The sequence below is a fragment of the Oncorhynchus mykiss genome, chromosome 5 (assembly GCF_057628025.1).
Source record: "Oncorhynchus mykiss isolate SJ-2025 chromosome 5, ASM5762802v1, whole genome shotgun sequence".
Classification (NCBI taxonomy): Eukaryota; Metazoa; Chordata; class Actinopteri; order Salmoniformes; family Salmonidae; genus Oncorhynchus; species Oncorhynchus mykiss.
The window spans coordinates 74,969,376-74,990,672 of NC_143026.1; the positions used below are offsets into that span (position 1 = coordinate 74,969,376).

At 44.1% G+C, this 21,297-nt stretch overlaps 1 protein-coding gene across 7 annotated transcripts in view; it reads right to left on the reverse strand.

Moving 5' to 3' along the window:
• The window catches only part of LOC110524526 (PR domain zinc finger protein 5), a 48,185-nt gene that overhangs the window by 13,039 nt on the left and 13,849 nt on the right, over window positions 1–21,297 (reverse strand). For 4 of the 7 annotated variants that reach the window (XM_090235917.1, XM_036978340.2, XM_036978341.2 and 1 more), the window contains 2 exons: window positions 19,070–19,230; window positions 11,139–11,232 (listed from right to left, as the gene is read on the reverse strand). In XM_090235917.1, coding sequence (XP_090092043.1) covers window positions 11,139–11,232; window positions 19,070–19,230 — 255 coding nt within the window. Of the gene's footprint in view, window positions 1–9,109; window positions 9,885–11,138; window positions 11,233–16,323; window positions 16,572–16,704; window positions 16,882–19,069; window positions 19,231–21,297 lie in introns of those variants that run through there. The other 3 variants (XR_016496307.1, XR_016496308.1, XM_090235916.1) reach the window with 3 other exon arrangements.

Consider the following 21,297-nt stretch of genomic DNA (forward strand, 5'->3'; position numbering starts at 1 on the left):
AAGGGCTCTTCACTGACGAGTCGTGGTTTTGTCTCACCAGGGGTGATGGTCGGATTCGCATTTATCGTCGAAGAAATTAGCGTTACACCGAGGCCTGTACTCTGGAGCAGGATCGATTTGGAGGTGTAGGGTTCGTCATGGTCTGGGGCGTTGTGTCACAGTATCATCGGACTGAGCTTGTTGTCAATCTCAACGCTGTGCATTACAGGGAAGACATCCTCCTCCCTCATGTGGTACCCTTCCTGCAGGCTCATCCTGACATGACCCTCCAGCATGACAATGCCACCAGCCATACTGCTCGTTCTGTGCATGATTTCCTGCAAGCCAGGAATGTCAGTGTTCTGCCATGGCCAGCAAAGAGCCCGGATCTCAATCCCATTGAGCACGTCTGGGACCTGTTGGATCGGAGGGTGGGGGCTAGGGCTATTCCCCCCAGAAATGTCCGGGAACTTGCAGGTGCCTTGTGGAAGAGTGGGGTAACATCTAACAGCAAGAACTGGCAAATCTGGTGCAGTCCATGAAGAGGAGATGCACTGCAGTACTTAATGCAGCTGGTGGCCACACCAGATACTGACTGTTACTTTTGATTTTGACCCCCCCCCCCCCTTTGTTCAGGGACAAATTATTCAATTTCTGTTAGTCACATGTCTGTGGAACTTGTTCAGTTTATGTCTCCGTTGTGTTCATACAAATATTTACACGTTAAGTTTGCTGAAAATAAACGCAGTTGACAGTGAGAGGACGTTTCTTTTTTGCTGAGTTTATATATGTACCTATCTACCTCATACCCCTGCACATTGACTCGTGTGTACATAGCCAAGTTATTGTTTCTCATTGTGTATTAATTCCTTGTGTTATTATTTTTCTCTCTGCATTGTTGGGAAGGGCCCGTAACGAAGCATTTCAAAGTTAGTCTACACCTGTTGCTTAAGAAGCATGTGACAAACACAATTTCATTAAATGTTATATAGTTCACAGCATTAGAAAGTTCAAATTCTTCCCATTTCAACCAGGTGATACCCGCATGTGTTTTCTTTTGCCTTGTGTTTGATTTGTGAGCTTAAGCTTTTGTTAAACATGAAACAAAGTAGACCCCTAAACTAATGAATATGCTATTTGTCTTCATCAAAACCATGTTTTTGTTGCATATTTCAGTCTGGAACCTGTCTAGGTGGTAACCTATTATAAATGGCACACTAGCAGTTCGCAAAAAAATACTAAAATAGAGGAGGCATCTTTTATTCCAAAACTGCAGCTTGTGGTTGGAACACATAATTCCATACTTCAATCAAACAGTCCAGTTTGAATTTCTGATAAAGGTGTAATGATTTGGCAAGGAATGCTGCTTGTCTACAGTTTGGTTTGACTGTTACTTCTGATTTTGACCCTCCCATCAATTAGATAATTTTTTTAGACAGTCATTTCTGTAGCCCTATAGAGCTTGTGTATGCAGCTCCCATGCGTGTAGAGGGAGCGGTTGAGTGAGAGACACGCAGCGGAGGGAAAAGAGAATGTAGGGAGAAGTTGGCTAGGTTTCTTTTTTGTTGTGAGTCGGTAATGCACATAACAAATGGAAGGAACACGAGTCAATGTGAATTAACGGTTGTCTTCGGGACAAAATTGCAGCTGCCCATTTGGGCACCAACGAAGCAGATCCAGATGCCTTAAGACTCGTACACTGATTGCATCCAACTGTAAATAACATAATGTTTAAGCATTTTAATGCACGACCCCACTGAGCATTTCTCCTTAGCTAAGATAATACATCCACCTGACAGGTGTGGCATATCAATAAGCTGATTAAACAGCATGATTATTACACAGGTGCACAATAAGTGTACAATAAAAGGCCACTCTAAAATGTGTAGTTTTGTCACAGAATACAATGCCACAGATGTCTCAAGTTTTGAGGGAGCGTGCAATTGGCATGCTGACTGCAGGAATGTCCACCAGAGCTGTCGCCAGAGAATTGAACGTTCAGTTCTCTCCAAAGTTGTTTTAGAGAATTTGGCAGTACGTCCAACCGGCCTCAACCACACACCACGTGTAATCATGCCAGCCCAGCTCCTTCACCTTCGGGATCGTCTGAGTGGGGGTAGGGGGGTGCTGAGGAGTATTTATGTCTGTAATAAAGCCCTTTTGTGGGGAAAAACTCATTCTGATTGGCTGGGCACCCCAGTGGGTGGGCCAGTCTGACATGTGGGTGAGCCTATGCCCTTCAAGGCATATTAAGAAGCTGATTAAACAGCATGATCATTACACAGGTGCACCACTGCCCAGTCATATGAAATCCATAGATTGACTGATTTCCTTATATGAACTGTAACTCAGTAAAATCTTTGAAATTGTTGCATGGGTAATTTTCAAAAAACACTCACTTGTTGATATTTAGCTAACATTATAAAAGCAATATGAACTAGAGGAGACAATGGCCTGTGCTTAAATGTTTATTTCATTACAGCTCATCGGTTTACATTGTGCTACTTTCGTCCCACCCGTCTCTCCTGTAACTTATCCCAGGCTACACCCAAGACTAGCTAGCATGATACTTGAAACCTGTGCTGTCATTTAGTCACTAGATGGGTTAAGAAAATGATATACTGTATGTTTTGGACCTTAAACAACTAAATACAACTTTTCAACTGAAAAACACTTCCGGGTCAGTTTAAAAAAATAAATGACATCGCTCAAAACAACTTTTTGTAGATAACTCGGTGAAACATTGTCAGACTGGGCTTTTTTTTGCAGGGAGGTTTTCCTCCACATTAGGAGCGTGCAACACTACATGACCATAAGATTTCCCTTCCTTGCGCATGGTGATCTTAGGCTTGTGCGGCTGCTCGGCAATGGAAACCCATTTCATGAAGCTCCTGACAAACAGTTATTGTGCTGATGTTGCTTCCAGAGGTCGTTTGGAACTCGGTAGTGAGTGTTGCAACCGTGGACAGACAATTTTTACGCCCTACGCGCTTCAGCACTCAGCGGTCACATTCTGTGAGCTTGTGTGGCCTACCACTTTGCGGCTGAGCAGTTGTTGCTCCGAGACGTTTCCACTTCACAATAACAGCACTTACAGTTGACAGGGGCAGCTCTAGCAGGACAGAAATTTGACAAAATAACTTGCTGGAAAGTTGACATCCTATGACGGTGCCACATTGAAAGTCACTGAGCTCTTCAGTACGGCCATTCTACTACCAATGTTTGTCTATGGAGAATGCATGGCGGTGTGCTCAATTTTAAACACCTGTCAGCAATGGGTGTGGCTGAAATAGCCGAATCCACTAATTTGAAGGGGTGTCCACATACCTTTCTATATATAGTGTCCTTCCATCCCGGGTCACCCTTATTTTATGACATTTTCTTATTGTTTTAATAGTAAAATATTTTTTTAAATGTAAAGAAAAATGATCTATTTGTCACATCCCTACAACCCGTACGTACACAGGCTGGCCTGGCCCAGTGTAGCTGAGCTAAGCCTGGGCCCAATGGATCAAAGGCAGGCCAGCCTAACTCCCTGAGTTCCTATCTGAGCACGCTCCGTAAGATGGCAAAGAGGATGTGACAGGCTGTCAGTCAAAGAGCCGGCAGACACGTGGATCTATTTACCCCTGAGCTGATCCTCAGCCCAGATAGCACAACCAGCACTGATTACCAACCTATATATGGAAGATGAGGTAACCCATATAAATGCAAAGAAAATAACCGTTCCAAGGGAAAATACAGTACAATACATGTAAGGAAGTATTTTGGGGTTCCACCACAGCTATGTTGCTGGTTCTGAACTATTGAAGTCAGAGGCAGAATATTCCTTTCACAGAGGCTCACCGTAAGTTATTGTTAACTACACCTCAACAGTCACGACCAGGTAACACAAGGAAACACCAAGGTATGAAACTAAAGACAGTGAAATTCGGCTCATTTCTGGGGTAATGGAATCAGTTTATTTTGGACAGAATGAGTCCCTTCTGAACAAGAGCTGCTCCTGCTGGTGTTAATGGAGCCGATCCAGGGGGAGACGTGAAACAGCTAAATGCTAACTTAATAAAACACTGCCTTAAGAGGGATACAGATGACTCTGTGTGTGTGTGTCCTTGCGGGTACAAAAATCGAAATTCTCATTCATTCTGTTGTAGCATAATCTCTCTTTAGTGACTAATTGTCAAAGAGAAAAAGATAGTTTCTTTAATCAGATAGAGGAGGAATTGATGAGGGGGATGTTTTGCTCTTGTATGTAATAAGGTTAATGACCTGAGTGTCCCAGAGAGATGGAGAGTTAACATGCAGTGATGCTTATTCAATCAGAGGAACCACAACCACCCAGAGAGAGAAAGAGTACACAGCAGAGAAATACCACCCATAACAAACATTTAGCTCTGTTTGGGTCTATTTCACCACAGACACAACTTAGACAGGTTTTAAACTGAGCTTCCAGGTGAATGTCATTCACATCCACCTTGTGCTGTACGAGATGATGTGGTTTTGGGTTAAACACTATTCCTGTCGGTCTACCAGACTTCATTGGGAGTGGACTAGCCCGCAAGGCTGCATCCTTTACAGATTCACTCATTTTCTGGGAAGGAAAAAAAATATTTGTCATGTTTCAGAATGTCAAATCTGTTTAAGTCTCCTCTAACTCAAGGGTGGGATTTTACTGGTTTGTTTTCATTTGTGTCTGTGTGTCTGCCCATTTCTTCCAACCCAGTACATTTTTATTAAAACCAGGCTAGCTATCACTTTGCTGTCCTTATAAATGTTATTTTTTTTTACTTAACCTTTATTTAACTAGGAAAGTCAGTTAAGATCAAATTCTTATTTACAATGACGGCCTACATCGGCCAAACCCGGACGATGCCGGGCCAATTGTGTGCCGCCCTATGGGACTCCCAATCACAGCCGGTTGTGATACAGCCTGAAACCAGGGTGTCTGTATTGACGCCTCTGGCACTGAGTGCCTTAGAACACTGCGCCACTCAGGAGACCCAAAACCCCATAAACCAGGAGTGGCCACAGAGGTAGAATGGGCGCACCAGACCGTCCTGTCTTATCCATCCAACATATAGCTTGTAAAGGGTTAACAACAGGCCTCATGTACAGTGTAGAATGATCACACATTCAGAAACATGAGCAGAGGGCAGCTCAAAATCACATCCCCCGATAAAATCCCTGTTCTGCTCAATTTCAGCCTCTAGGATGCCTTTGTTGACAAACAGGAAAATCTGAGTCCCAGATGTGCCATCTCTCACAGAGGAGAAATAATCTGTCTGTTATGTAGCATGATGGGGTATCAGGGTAAGGCTGGTCCTTTCCTTGGGGAGCCCTAGAGAAGGCATTTGTGTGTTCTAATATGGTTGATACAGTGTGGTAGCGTGCTCTGACTGCCTCTGCTCTGCGGCTTGCAGCGCATCCCTCTCAGTAGGGGCAGAGGAGCAGGCTGAGTATAAACTGATATACTGTACAGACACCCACACTCTGCAAACGGAGCATTAGTCCTCATCATTGTTAACAGCAGGGTACAATGTGGTCACTAGGATCAAACTTACGTAAATGTTCAGTAACGTTATCCTCCTTCCACAGTTGACTGACACACAACCCCAACCCTTTGGCACCCCTCACACCAAACCAGACCAGCTCTCTCTAACACACGCCTGACGACCAGAATACCCCAAAAAGATCAGCTCAATCCTTTACAGGATACAAACACGGACCAGAACCAATAGCGATCATTTCAGGAATAATTTCCTTGAGGTGACATGGTTCATATGAGAGGCGCTATGTCCTTTCAGTTGAACAGTAATGTAACTGGAAACCATCCACTTATTATCTAGATTGTTGGGGATTATGTGGTGAGGCTGGGCTCTGTGTGGTGGAGATGGTAACTGATTTAGTATGCGCTGAAATGGGACACCATCTCTCTGTGACCCTGGGTGTCTCTCTGCCACCCACCCCCCACTGTGCTCCTTACACCCCTTGTCTGCTAATCGATCCGTTTGGCACCCCTAACAGTGTGTGTGTGTGTGTGTGTGTGTGTGTGTGTGTGTGTGTGTGTGTGTGTGTGTGTGTGTGTGTGTGTGTCTGGTAAGCAGATGGTCTTGCTCGTCGCATGTCTGCCACACAGCGTTCGTGTTACGGAGAACGCTTTGTAGCTCCAGGCCCTAGTCTGAAAGACATTATCGCTGTCCATCAGAAATGTATTCCTGGCTTCCTCCAGTCCAGCAAGACACTGGCGCTCCCCGGCCCCTCTCTCTCTCTGCCTCTCTCTGCATGCAGGCAGGGGCCACTGAGGTAATGTGATATCGATCTGTTTTATCCGATAAGCAATTTGCCTTTGATCAGCCCCAGAAACACTCAACAACTTTACACTTGGCCTTGCCATTATTACCAGGGCCTCCAAAGACTGCTCTACTTCCTCAAACATTTCTCTTAAACTGGCCCATGTGAGAGTACCTGTATCACAGAACTTCACGCCCTGCCCTCAGCTCTACCACACACCCACACACCACAATGATCCATACCTTAAAACTACCCTCACCATACACCTTGTTCAGTGGAAACTAACCTCCTTAGGCCTTAATAGAGGAGGAGAGGAGGAGATGAGGAGAGAAACTTGTCTCTGGGACAAACTGTACTATTAGAACCAGGGGACCTCAGATATCAACATGACATCATGTCCCTACAGGCTGACAAAAACACAGAGACAAACAGCCATGAATAAGTGGTCCTCCAGTGTTTTGCAGAGGTCTGCCAGATGTACATTTGAACTGCATGTTGTGACCAGAGACACTACTGCATACTTAACAACTGTCAAGACACTGGTCTCCAGCAGAGTACATTTCCCTTAGAATTATCCATCGTTTCAGTCCAGAAGACACAGAGCCACTCCTCGCTCTGGTCTGGACTCTCAGATGGAAACTCAAGACATCTGCTTCACTGTCTTTATAATGACAAACAGTACCATATCTTTACACACATCATGCAGAGGGATGGGTCATGGGTGGAATGACTCAAACATTTTACTTCTCTTGTATCGTGCACAGACACAGATTTTTACTAAACTACTAATTAATCTCCATGTTTAACCAATAACTGCAAAGTTCACCATTTTAATGTACGTAAGTTGAGCCAATCATACATTTGGAACCCTAAATATTGCAATTCCAGAAACGTAATCCAAAATATAAAATCTCACACAAAGAACTTCTCTGTTTAGAGACACTAAATAGTTGAACTGGGTAATTCCACAAGTGACAATTTGCGAGCGTTAAACTATGACATTTGCTATGATGTCAGTAACACTCATGCCACTGGGTTTTGTAAACATTTCCTTTGGCGTAAGCACCTTGGTCAACCCCAGGACTACCATATAACATCACTGCACGCTGTAGAAAACTCAGTCACACTGACCAATTATCTATTTATGCTCATTTGCATTTACACCAGTTTTATGCCAAGATGAATCATCTGGTGAATTAATACTTAATATTCTCTGGAATCACCTGTAATGTCCCCACCCCCTTCCACTTTTCAATGTAGAATGGAAGGATTTCTGATTGGGACTTTCAGACCTGGAGTTTGGTGGAGGATGTCCCCTGGATGCCCATGACATCACCCGCAGTACTCTGAGGAGAAGTGTCCCACCCACTCTGTCTGCCTGGAATAATGCTTGTGAATCAATCAACAGCTAAATTCCATGTTACTATATGTTAGCCAAACATCCAAAATTAATGGGATGGCCATTCATTTCCTCATAAACAGGCCATACTTTTAGTGCATTCAATGGAGCACTTCGGTTGTTTTTCAATTCAAAGTGTGCTATAAATTCAATTATTAGAGTTAATACATAACCTCTCCAAAATAGTTTTTACAATTCTGTGATGACCAGAGTGTCCAGTGAAACAGTGATTACCAGTGTCCAGTGAAACAGTGATTACCAGTGTCCAGTGAAACAGTGGTTACCAGTGTCCAGTGAAACAGTGATTACCAGTGTCCAGTGATACAGTGATTATCAGTGTCCAGTGAAACAGTGATTATCAGTGTCCAGTGAAACAGTGATTACCAGTGTCCAGTGAAACAGTGATTACCAGTGTCCAGTGAAACAGTGATTACCAGTGTCCAGTGAAACATTGATTACCAGTGTCCAGTGATACAGTGATTATCAATGTCCAGTGAAACAGTGATTACCAGTGTCCAGTGAAACAGTGATTACCAGTGTCCAGTGAAACAGTGATTACCAGTGTCCAGTGATACAGTGATTATCAGTGTCCAGTGATACAGTGATTACCAGTGTCCAGTGATACAGTGATTACCAGTGTCCAGTGATACAGTGATTACCAGTGTCCAGTGAAACAGTGATTACCAGTGTCCAGTGATACAGTGATTACCAGTGTCCAGTGATACAGTGATTACCAGTGTCCAGTGATACAGTGATTACCAGTGTCCAGTGAAACAGTGATTACCAGTGTCCAGTGAAACAGTGATTACCAGTGTCCAGTGAAACAGTGATTACCAGTGTCCAGTGAAACATTGATTACCAGTGTCCAGTGATACAGTGACTATCAGTGTCCAGTGAAACAGTGATTACCAGTGTCCAGTGAAACAGTGATTACCAGTGTCCAGTGAAACAGTGATTACCAATGTCCAGTGATACAGTGATTATCAGTGTCCAGTGAAACAGTGATTACCAGTGTCCAGTGAAACAGTGATTACCAGTGTCCAGTGATACAGTGATTATCAGTGTCCAGTGAAACAGTGATTATCAGTGTCCAGTGAAACAGTGATTATCAGTGTCCAGTGATACAGTGATTACCAGTGTCCAGTGATACAGTGATTATCAGTGTCCAGTGAAACAGTGATTACCAGTGTCCAGTGAAACAGTGATTACCAGTGTCCAGTGATACAGTGATTACCAGTGTCCAGTGATACAGTGATTACCAGTGTCCCTGCTCCCAGGGGGGAAAATACCTGCTGTGACAAAACTTTGCAAATCATCCAGTGTGTTTATTGTTTATCAGGTAAATAAGTGAAGCTGTGCTGTTCCTGTGAAGGGACACTGGTAAATCAAAGAATAACAGGCGTTTAACTTTTTACCATCTAGAGAGGCTGTCAACATACAGGCTTTTGACCTCAGCTGGGGGCTTCCTTTAAGGAGATTATTGACAGGGAGAGATGCCACGTTAAAGGTTTATTTACAGAACTAGCAGCCACATGAACAAAACGACACCTAGTAGTGTACAGAGACAACACAAGTCTTTCACAAATGTCTTGTTTTTTTACACAGTTTGTTTTACAGGACATGATAAGTGTCCTTCTTTTTTAACTGTACTTAACAAAACCTAACAGACATGCTCTAGTCATACCTCTGTCTTCCTACCTGCAGAGAGATCAAATGCCACTAGAAGGGAGATACTCTACCCCAATTAAAATACCCCCATTACTGGTTCAGTTCATACAGCATCATTTGTAAGCCCACACTATGCATTCCCTGTATAGTTCATGCATAATGCTACACTAACACTTCAAAGCTGTTCTGGAAAGAACAGTATGTATGCCCAACAAATAACTCCTCAATGTAAGAGAAAAAAAGTAGCCTAGTTGAGTATTTTTTTATGGGAATAACTCACACTTTTCCTCAACTTTCTTTACACAAGAAACAACAAAAGCTTGGTCAAGTGAGTTCTGGGCTATAGAATGAGAGGACAGATTTACAGCCAGTCAAGGGTCATCCCGCTGTATGCTTTCTTGGAGTGGTCTTTTCTCTCTCTTCTCTCCTTCCTCTTTTCTTTCTTTGAGGTGTCCCCTCCGCTCCCACCCCTCACGCTGCATTCCCCCACAGCCCCGCTCTTTGGTTTGTTCTATATAAATACAAACAGCCTCATCCATGTTCCACACTGCCACACACACACACAAACCAGATACACACACACACTCTTTATTTTGTGCCTTTGGAACCTATAGAGAGGGTGAGTAGAACTGAGCTAGCAATGAAATGGTTTCAGACTAAATCCTTACCTAAATAAGTAGGAATAGGCATTAGGTTAATAGATATTTAGTCATAGATAAATTAGCACATTATAAAAACAGTCAAAAGGCATTTGATTCCTTAATCATAGAGCCCTGATTAGGTATATATGACTGGAAAACGGGACATAATTCATTCAATTGGATGGTGGTCAGTGATAGTAGTGATGGTCGTGATAGTGATTGATGCACTAGTGATTATGTGTGTACTTTGGATCTCAATGGCAGAAAAGCCCATGGAAAATCTTGTGTACTAAAAAGCTGCAAACACAATCTACAGATTATGGGGATTGGGGAATGGAAATCACCATTGTTTGTTGGGAGCTACGTAGCCTGAGAGGATGTATGTGGCATGACTGGAGTGAGGATTCAATCTCACATACAGGTAAGACAAGAGGAGAACAGGAAAGATCAGTGGGGAAAGACAAGAGGAGAACAGGAAAGATCGGTGGGGAAAGACAGGGGAGAGAACAGGAAAGATCAGTGGGGAAAGACAGGGGGGAGAACAGGAAAGATCAGTGGGGGAAGACAGGGGAGAGAACAGGAAAGATCAGTGGGGGAAGACAGGGGAGAGAACAGGAAAGATCAGTGGGGGAAGACAGGGGAGAGAACAGGAAAGATCAGTGGGGAAAGACAGGGGGGAGAACAGGAAAGATCAGTGGGGGAAGACAGGGGAGAGAACAGGAAAGATCAGTGGGGGAAGACAGGGGAGAGAACAGGAAAGATCAGTGGGGAAAGACAGGGGAGAGTCTAAGTGGGAGAGAGGCAAGAGCCAAAAAGACAAGTAGAAGTAGAGAAATAAAAAAAGGGAGGGAGGGGTAGATGGAAGGAGTGTGTGACTGTGCCAGGTCTCTGCACTAGTCTGTTGGTAAGGAAACACACAGGAATGTGTAGCGCTCCAGTTCAAGGCAGTTTAATGAACATCCACTCTGGGACACTGTTACCATTCTGAGCTCTGGGAAGCAGGCTAGCGGGCTGATAGGGTGGATCTGGTAGATTGGATTGGTCGATCTCACACCGTTTTACAGTTTGTGATGTTCAATGACAGTTGATGAATTTAACCAAACAATTAGGACAATATAGTTGAATTTGTCCAAATGACCGGTTATGGGAGGCCGACTGACCTGTATGGCTGCGGATGTGAACCCTCAAAGTTCCATTGCTGGCAAACTTCTGTCCACAATATGGGCAGATCTTCTCCTTTTCCCCTGTGTGCGTCTGGAAAAGATCAGAAAACATCTTGTTTGTATTTAGGAAAGACAATTGGAACATGCAGTGGTACAACTTTGCCTCATTACAGAGCACACAGTGATCACTGATAGAGCATACCCGTCACTTGGATACTATGAGCACTGCTAATACACTTGGATACTAAAGAGAGAAGCTCTTAAAGTCCAGTTAAATGCCCCATGGTTATATACCATTTACAAAGTATTTTTAATAAAGTGTTGGATAAATGATCAAGGTTGTTTAACATACTGTATATTGTCAACAACAACAAAAAATACTCAAAGTCGACCTCATGCAGGGTGAATTCAAGGGTGATCTTCTGACAAATATTTGATGTCAGTCATTTAACCAGAGACCCTGTTCAGCACTGGGAGCATCTACCCCACTGAAAGACCAGACCACACTGCAACTAGACACTGTTACTAGACACTGGTGTCCATGGGAACTCTACAGCTCTCCAATGGGAACTATATAGGCTCTGAACTCTACAGCTCTCCAATGGGAACTCAATAGGCTCTGAACTCTACAGCTCTCCAATGGGAACTCTATAGGCTCTGAACTCTACAGCTCTCCAATGGGAACTCTATAGGCTCTGAACTCTACAGGCTCTCCAATGGGAACTCTATAGGTTCTGAATTCAACAGGCTCTCCAATGGGAACTCTACAGCTCTCCAATGGGAACTCTACAGCTCTCCAATGGGAACTCTACAGCTCTCCAATGGGAACTCTACAGCTCTCCAATGGGAACTCTATAGGTTCTGAATTCAACAGGCTCTCCAATGGGAACTCTACAGCTCTCCAATGGGAACTATACAGGCTCTGAACTCTACAGGCTCTCCAATGGGAACTCTATAGGCTCTGAACTCTACAGCTCTCCAATGGGAACTCAATAGGCTCTGAGTTCTATAGGCTTTCCAATGGGAACTCTATAGGCTCTGAACTCTACAGCTCTCCAATGGGAACTCTATAGGTTCTGAATTCAACAGGCTCTCCAATGGGAACTCTACAGGCTCTCCAATGAGAACTATACAGGCTCTGAACTCTACAGCTCTCCAATGAGAACTATACAGGCTCTGCAATGAGAACTATACAGGCTCTGAACTCTACAGCTCTCCAATGAGAACTATACAGGCTCTGAACTCTACAGGCTCTCCAATGAGAACTATAGAGGCTCTCCAATGAGAACTATACAGGCTTTCCAATGAGAACTATACAGGCTCTGAACTCTACAGCTCTCCAATGAGAACTATCCAGGCTCTGAACTCTACAGGCTCTCCAATGAGAACTATAGAGGCTCTCCAATGAGAACTATACAGGCTCTGAGCTCTACAGCTCTCCAATGGGAACTCTATACACTCTGAACTCTACAGCTCTCCAATGAGAACTATACAGGCTCTGAACTCTACAGGCTCTCCAATAAGAACTATACAGGCTCTGAACTCTACAGGCGCTCTAATGAGAACTATACAGGCTCTCCAATGAGAACTGTAGAGGCTCTGAACTCTACAATCAATAAATTAATCAATCAATCAAATGTATTTATAAAGCCCTTCTTACATCAGCTGATGTCACAAAGTGCTGTACTGAAACCCAGCCTAAACCCCCAAACAGCAAGCAATGCAGGTGTAGAAGCACAGTGGCTAGGAAGAACTCCCTAGAAAGGCCATAACCTAAGAAACCTAGAGAGGAACCAGGCTATGAGGGGTGGCCAGTCCTCTTCTGGCTGTGCCGGGTGGAGATTATAACATGGCCAAGATGTTCAAATGTTCATAGATGACCAGCAGGGTCAAATAATAATACAGGCTCTCCATTGAGAACTATACAGGCTCTGAACTCTACAGGCACGATGCAGGCATCTCATTAGAGACAAAGAGCCAGGAGGGTGAGGCGTAGGGTGGAGACCAGATAGATCTGCTCTGCTTGCATTCCTCTCCTCCCACTTTCTCCCCTTGCTCCTCAAACACACTCAGGTCAGTCTATTCTCTGAACTCCAGACTGGGGGGCACTATACAGTGGGGCAAAAAAGTATTTAGTCAGCCACCAATTGTGCAAGTTCTCCAACTTAAAAAGATGAGAGGTAGGTACATCATAGGTACACTTCCACTATGACAGACACAATTAGAAAACAAATCCAGAAAATCACATTGTAGGATTTTTAATGAATTTATTTGCAAATTATGGTGGAAGTATTTGGTCACCTACAAACAAGCAAGATTTCTGGCTCTCACAGAACTGTAACTTATTATTTAAGAGGCTCCTCTGTCCTCCACTCGTTACCTGTATTAATGGCACCTGTTTGAACTTGTTATCAGTATAAAAGACACATGTCCACAACCTCAAACAGTCACACTCCAAACTCCACTATGGCCAAGACCAAAGAGCTGTCAAAGGACACCAGAAACAAAATTGTAGACCTGCACCAGGCTGGGAAGACTGAATATGCAATAGATAAGCAGCTTGGTTTGAAGAAATCAACTGTGGGAGCAATTATTAGGAAATGGAAGACATACAAGACCACTGATAATCTCCCTCGATCTGGGGCTCCACGCAAGATCTCACCCCGTGGGGTCAAAATGATCACAAGAACGGTGAGCAAAAATTCCAGAACCACACGGAGGGACCTAGTGAATGACCTGCAGAGAGCTGGGACCAAAGTAACAAAGCCTACCATCAGTAACACACTACGCCACCAGGGACTCAAATCCTGCAGTGCCAGACGTGTCCCCCTGCTTAAGCCAGTACATGTCCAGGCCCGTCTGAAGTTTGCTAGATAGCATTTGGATGATCCAGAAGAAGACTGGGAGAATGTCATATGGTCAGATGAAACCAAAATATAACTTTTTGCTAAAAACTCAACTCGTCGTGTTTGGAGGACAAAGAATGCTGAGTTGCATCCAAAGAACACCATACCTACTGTGAAGCATGGGGGTGGAAACATCATGCTTTTGGGGCTGTTTTTCTGCAAAGGGACCAGGACGACTGATCCGTGTAAAGGAAAGAATGAATGGGGCCATGTATCGTGAGATTTTGAGTGAAAACCTCCTTCCATCAGCAAGGGCATTGAAGATGAAACGTGGCTGGTTCTTTCAGCATGACAATGATCCCAAACACACCGCCCGGGCAACGAAGGAGTGGCTTTGTAAGAAGCATTTCAAGGTCCTGGAGTGGCCTAGCCAGTCTCCAGATCTCAACCCCATAGAAAATCTTTGGAGGGAGTTGAAAGTCCGTGTTGCCCAGCAACAGCCCCAAAACATCACTGCTCTAGAGGAGATCTGCATGGAGGAATGGGCCAAAATACCAGCAACAGTGTGTGAAAACCTTGTGAAGACTTACAGAAAACGTTTGACCTCTGTCATTGCCAACAAACGGTATATAACAAAGTATTGAGATAAACTTTTGTTATTGACCAAATACTTATTTTCCACCATAATTTGCAAATAAATTAATTAAAAATCCTACAATGTGATTTTCTGGATTTTTTTTCTGATTTTGTCTGTCATAGTTAAAGTGTACCTATGATGAAAATTACAGGCCTCTCTCATCTTTTTAAGTGGGAGAACTTGCACAATTGGTGGCTGACTAAATACTTTTTTGCCCCACTGTATGTATGCATAAAGGAGAATGTGTACAAAGAGAGGAGTGTGCTGCACCCAGCAAGCCTAAATGTTCTCACCCTCTTTCTTTCCTCCTTCATTCTCCTTCACTCCCTCTCTTTCTTACTCTCTGCTGAAAGGTAGGTATGTTGAGAATTCTGCTGCTGGCCTGATGTCAATTCAACAGAATAAACACAAGTATAAGAAGCTCAAATGCTGAGTGACAGTTTAAACAGCAGTACAACAATATAGACAGGAGTACCCCCTTTCTATCCTCCTCTTCTCTCCATCCCCCATCACCCCCTGCATCCCACGCCACCCCCTGCATCCCCCATCACCCCCTGCATCCCACGCCACCGGCGTTATGTTACATAAGCCCTTTCCTTCATTCTCCCTCTCTCTCACACAGACAGATGTCTTCCAGATGCCTCAATGTACAATTGTTTGGTTTGTTGTTTGAAGGACAAGGAGAAATATCACTGGTCTTCTTACTTCATAAAAAGCTTCATATAGTTTTCCCTATGGAACATTATGTTCCAAAACAAAACTTTTCAAGGTATTGGGGTTAGACGTAATCATTAAACCATCCTTGTAATATGGATGTGACATGAATAACTTGGCTAAAACCGCTGTCATTTCTTCACACACAAAACAAAAACAATATAGCGGTACTGTACATTCTACCATTTTACAATTGAGTCATTTAGCAGACGCTCTTATCCAGAATTAGTACATTCATATTTCGATAGCTAGGTGGGACAACCACATATCACAGTCATAATAAGTGCATTTTTTTTTCAATGAAGTAGCTATCAGCAAAGTCAGAGATAATAAAAGGGGGGGGGGGTTGAGGTGAGGAGGGGGATTATTTAAGATACTCTTTGAAGAGGTAGGGTTTCGGGTGCTTTCAGAAGATGGGCAGGAACTCTGCTACCTTCCCATGGTGCCAAAAAGGCCCAGAGGTGGCAGAACGGAGTGCTCGAGTTGGGGTGTAGGGTTTGAGCAGAGCCTGATGGTAGGGAGGTGCAGTTCCCCTTGCTGCTCCGTAGGTAAGTACCATGGTCTTGTAGTGGATGTGAGCTTCTACTGGAAGTGTAGTGTGAGGAAGGAGCGGGGTGACATGGGAGAAGCAGGGTGACATGGGAGAAGCAGGGTGACATGGGAGGAGCGGGGTGACATGGGAGGAGCGGGGTGACATGGGAGGAGCGGGGTGACATGGGAGGAGCGGGGTGACATGGGAGGAGCAGGGTGACATGGGAGGAGCGGGTGACATGGGAGGAGCGGGGTGACATGGGAGGAGCAGGGTGACATGGGAGGAGCAGGGTGACATGTGAGAACTTGGGAAGGTTACAGCGTTCTAGATAAATTGCAGTGGTTTTTGATGGCACCATCGGGGAGCCCAGCCAGAAGGGAGATGACAAGTGCCTGGATTAGGACCTGCGCCACTTCCTGTGTGAGGAAAGGTTGTACTCTACGGATGTTGTACCTGCAGGAGTGAGTCACTGCTTTGATGTTTGCAGAGAACGACAGGGTGTTGTCCAGGGTCACACCAAGGATCTTTGCACTCTGGAAGTGCGACACTGTGGAGTTGTCAACTGTGATAGAGAGGTCTTTGAGCAGGCAGGTCCTTCCCCAGGAGGAAGAGCAGCTCAGTCTTGTCGAGGTTGAGCTTGAGGTGGTGGGCCGACATCCAAGCTGAGATATTGGCCAGGTACGCAGGGATGCGTGTCGTCACTTGGGTGTCCGAAGGGGGAAAGAGAAAAGTAGTTGAGTGTCATCCGCATAGCAATGAGAAAAGAGACCATGTGAGGATATGACAGAGCCGAGGGACTTGGTGTAGAGAGAGAAGAGGAAAGGACCAAGAGACCTGGGGGACACCAGTAGTGAGGAGGAGACTATGTGGTGCAGACACAGATCCTCTCCATGTCACCTGGTAGGAGCAGCCTGCCTGGTAGGATGCAATCCGAGAAAGTGCAGAGCCCGAGACGCCCAGCCCTGAGGGTGGAGAGGAGGATCTGATGGTTCACAGTGTTGACGGCACACACTGCATGGCAGAGAGAGAGAAAACACACGCTCCATGTAGGGGAGAACGGGGGCAATTGTTAAACCTTGAATTTCTCCACAGAAACACTAGAGTGATGAAAGTCTATCATTACATCTCCATTCAGGTTCTCTCCCGGCTCTCACTATGTTTTTGACCAGCTGTATTTTTCTTTTACTGTCCTGAGCATTCATGTTCAAGAATTCAAACTAGCACCATTTTTATCACTATACTGTATGTTGACTAAACATTGGCATGATTGACATGTGTCACTATTGTTGTCTCTTGCTAGGCACATGAGGCGTTGTCATGGCTGCTGGGTTGGGGGCAATTGTAACGCAGTGTTAAAATGAACCTGAGCCAAGCAGCCAAATTAAGCTTCTTTTTTTTTACTTTAGGATTGTATGAATTACACATTCATTGTACAAAAACTAACTTTAGCCTTGGGGTCCTGTAGAGTGCCAAATAAGTTGTAAACAGATATCACTGAGCACCATCAAACTATTCAAATGTTGTGACAGGAAGCCAATGGCCATGCACAAGCAGGGGTGTTACTGTAAACACTGGTTACGTACATATAAATAATCATATTTCTTGCAAAATCATTACATGTGTCTATGATAATTCATAAACATTAATGTTTTTGAAGTGAAGTGATTTTTTGGGTTTATTTGTCATGTTCTGACCTTAGTTCTTTTGTTATGTCTTTGTTTTAGTAGGGTCAGGGCGTGAGTTGGGTGGGTTGTCTATGTTAGTTTTCCTATGATTTTCTATTTCTGTGTTTGGCCTGGTATGGTTGTCAATCAGAGGCAGCTGTCAATCGTTGTCCCTGATTGAGAACCATACTTAGGTAGCCTGTTTTTCACCATTGAGTTGTGGGTGATTGTTTTCTGTTTTGTGTCTACACCAGACAGGACTGTTTCATTTCGTTCATTCTCCTTTGTTATTTTGTTTAGTGTTCTCATGATAATAAATTATCAATATGGACACTGACGCTGCGCATTGGTCCTCACCTTCTCCCGCCAACAACGGCCGGTACATTATTTTTTAGGTGTGACATTTGGCCCCAGCCCTTGGCAAGGGGCAAATGTAACGTCTGGACATTTCAGATTGAAATCAATAATGTTATCTGACTGCTTCATGTTATAGACCTATAAATGGTATGAATGATTAGGAGACATATGTAAGTTTCTTATATCAAAAAAATGACTGGCCTAAAATACAAAACATTTGACAATTGTCCCCAGTCTCCCCTATACACAACTCTGACTTTAAGAATAATGTTGACGTCAATTGCAGGATGTTCTGAGAGGAAGACTAAACTAGGGCTGCCAGAGAAACACATCATTACTGTTGATGTTCAGAGAGGACATTCAGACTGCACCTGGAGGAAAAGAAACTCAGATGACAGGACCAAGACGATCCTTACTCTCCTGTCATGAGCGGAATAGAAAATGGAGGATAAACACTGTGCTCTCTACAGTGTTGTACAACACACAGTGCGCCATGTACTCAGTGTCTTTCCCGTCTGAAACGGCACCCTATTTCCTATACCTATATCTATATGATCTATATAGGACAAAGGGTGCCATTTGGGACACCTGGTGTTCAGTCCCAGCCAGGTCTCTTGGGCTCAGCCACCTGCCTTTAATCACTGCCGAGCAGAGCTCTCTCTCAGAAGTCCACAGTTTCTGAACATCGGCCGGCCGGAGAGAGACAACTCATGTGCCTGTCTGTCTTCAGTCCTACTGTACTAAGGCCATGTTATGTTTTAGTCTTTCTGTGGCAAGAAACAGTTTGGTCTCAATCTGATCAATAACCCAAGCGGACAATGTTATATTGAGGCTGGTAATCTGCTCTGGGATCTGTCCTGTGCTTTGAAATCCTGTGGAGCTAATGGACTAAATGTTATATTGAGGCTGGTAATCTGCTCTGGGATCTGTCCTGTGCTTTGAAACCCTGTGGAGCTAATGGACTAAATGCCATATGTCATTTACAAACAGAGACCGGATGAATCCTGGGCTGCATGGGGACCAATGGTGGAGGATGACTATATACTGTAGCCTAGTTCCTAAGAGAGATAACAAGAGAACAGCAATCTCTATTTCCTATACTTTCCTTTAACTAAAGATTGACAATGTCTAGACTGGGCTCTACAGTGTGTCAGACTGGCAGTGATTGCTGAACTCACCTTCTTGTGGCTCTTGAGAACAGAGGGGGTGACGAAGGCCTTCTCACACAGGTCACACTTGTACTTCTTGTGTCCGTCGTGTACCACCTGGATGTGCACGTTGAGCGTGTCTTTTCTCTTGAAGGTGGCATCACATTGGTCACACTTAAATGTCCTCTCACCTGGAGAAGTGACAAAAGATGACAGTAAAGAAAGACACTTTCCAATAGTCTCTTTTCTGCATCCTCTTATTTTCTAGGGAGGAAGAGAAGGATCTATTATTATGCTTCTAAACGCAGAACTTTCCCTCACAGTAGGACTGAAAACTATTTCTACGGGATAATTGTATGGGCTAAAGAACATTGTGTGTTACGTTGCTGCTCCCTATAATGTTATTTTCAAATGTTCGGGACAGTACTTATTTGTTTACCTTTTTCTAAAATGCCACTCATTTTGAATCCTTCCCTAGTAACACAGATTGCAGGAGAGGACAGAAAGAGGCGGACACTGAACATACACAGCTGCCTGCTCTTTGAATGGATCTCTTATTTAACAGCAATTACATTTTAAAAAGCAGCCAGCACTTAAATTATTCATTCATTTAAAAACATTAAAAACACCAGACATCACTCTGACATTAAACAAAAGCAGAACTCTCAGCTGTTCCCAACCAGAGCCATATAAACTGCAGCCTGGTGTTATTCCTCACGCCTTAACTCAGTGACTCCATACAACAGAGACTATTGTTGAGAAGTGCTTTACAGGGGGATCAGTGGGTTGGATAGTGTGTGTTTGCTTGGCAGAGTGAGTACTGGCTCCAAACGTGTGTTAATTCTCCCATTACAAAGAAGGAACATGATGGTCAGCACAATAAAGTGGGACACAAGTAGACGCCTGTGTCCGTTAACGCTCTAGTGGTCCCATAAAAACCTTCCACCATGAATATTCATGTCAGGGACAGGCTTCATTAATGCTGAGGTTTTAAGTCATTCAGAAACATGATTGATTATGAGAAGAGATGAAGGGCTATTGTTCATTCAATAAAGCCTTCAGAAACACACACGGATACTCAAACACACACACACACACACACCGAGGATCATAACACACACCGAGGGCTTACCACTGAGTGACATTTGACCCCACGTAAAGGTGTAATATTTATTTCAAGTTAAAATGATATGATAGCTGTTCTTCATTTTCTCACAGCGGAACACACAAGTGAACAGAGACATCACATAAACACACAGAGATTTAGTCTCTTTCTCTCTGTATATAAACAACATGTAAACTGTTGATCCTATCCTATGAGCTGAAGTAAAATATCCCAGAAATGTTCTTTATGCACAAAAAGCTTATTTCTCTCAAATGAGAGTTCTCCTTTTCCAAGATAATCCCATCCACCTGACAGGTGTGGCATATCAATATGCTAATAAAACAGCATGATCATTACACAGGTGCGCACATTGTGCTGGGGACAATAAAAGGCCACTCTAAAATGTGCAATTTTGTCACACAACGCAATAGCGTGCAATTGGCATGGCATGCTGACTGCAGGACTGTCCACCGGGGATAATGTAATGTTCATTTCTCTACCATAAACCGGCTCTAACGTTGTCTTAGATAATTTGGCAGTATGCCTATCGGCCTCATAACCACGCCAGCCCAGGACCTCCATATTTGGCTTCTTCACCTGCGGGATTGTCTGAGACCAGCCACCCGGACAGCTGATGAAATTGAGGTGTATTTCTGTCTGTAATAAAGGCCTTTTGTGGGGAAAAACTCATTCTGATTGGCTGGGCCTGGCTCCCCAGACTTTACCATACTTTCTTCCCACATGCTGTTTCTCTTATTCTCTTTGCGCTCTTCTCTCTCTCTCACACACGCACACACACACACACACACACACACACACACACACACACACACACACACACACACACACACACACACACACACACACACACACACACACACACACACACACACACACACACACACACACACACACACACACACACACACACACACACACACACACACACACACCACACACACACACCTGATACATAATACCAGTCTCAGCCTCATGGCCCAGTATCCTAGTGATTTGTGTGAATAGTGATCTGTCTCCAGAGACACAAGCAGGAAATGCCTTGAGCTTCACAATCTCTGTGTCATCGGTCTAGACTGGGAGACCATGCAGGACTCCATCCTGCCAAGACCAACTGTCTGTAGGGCTCCTCAGT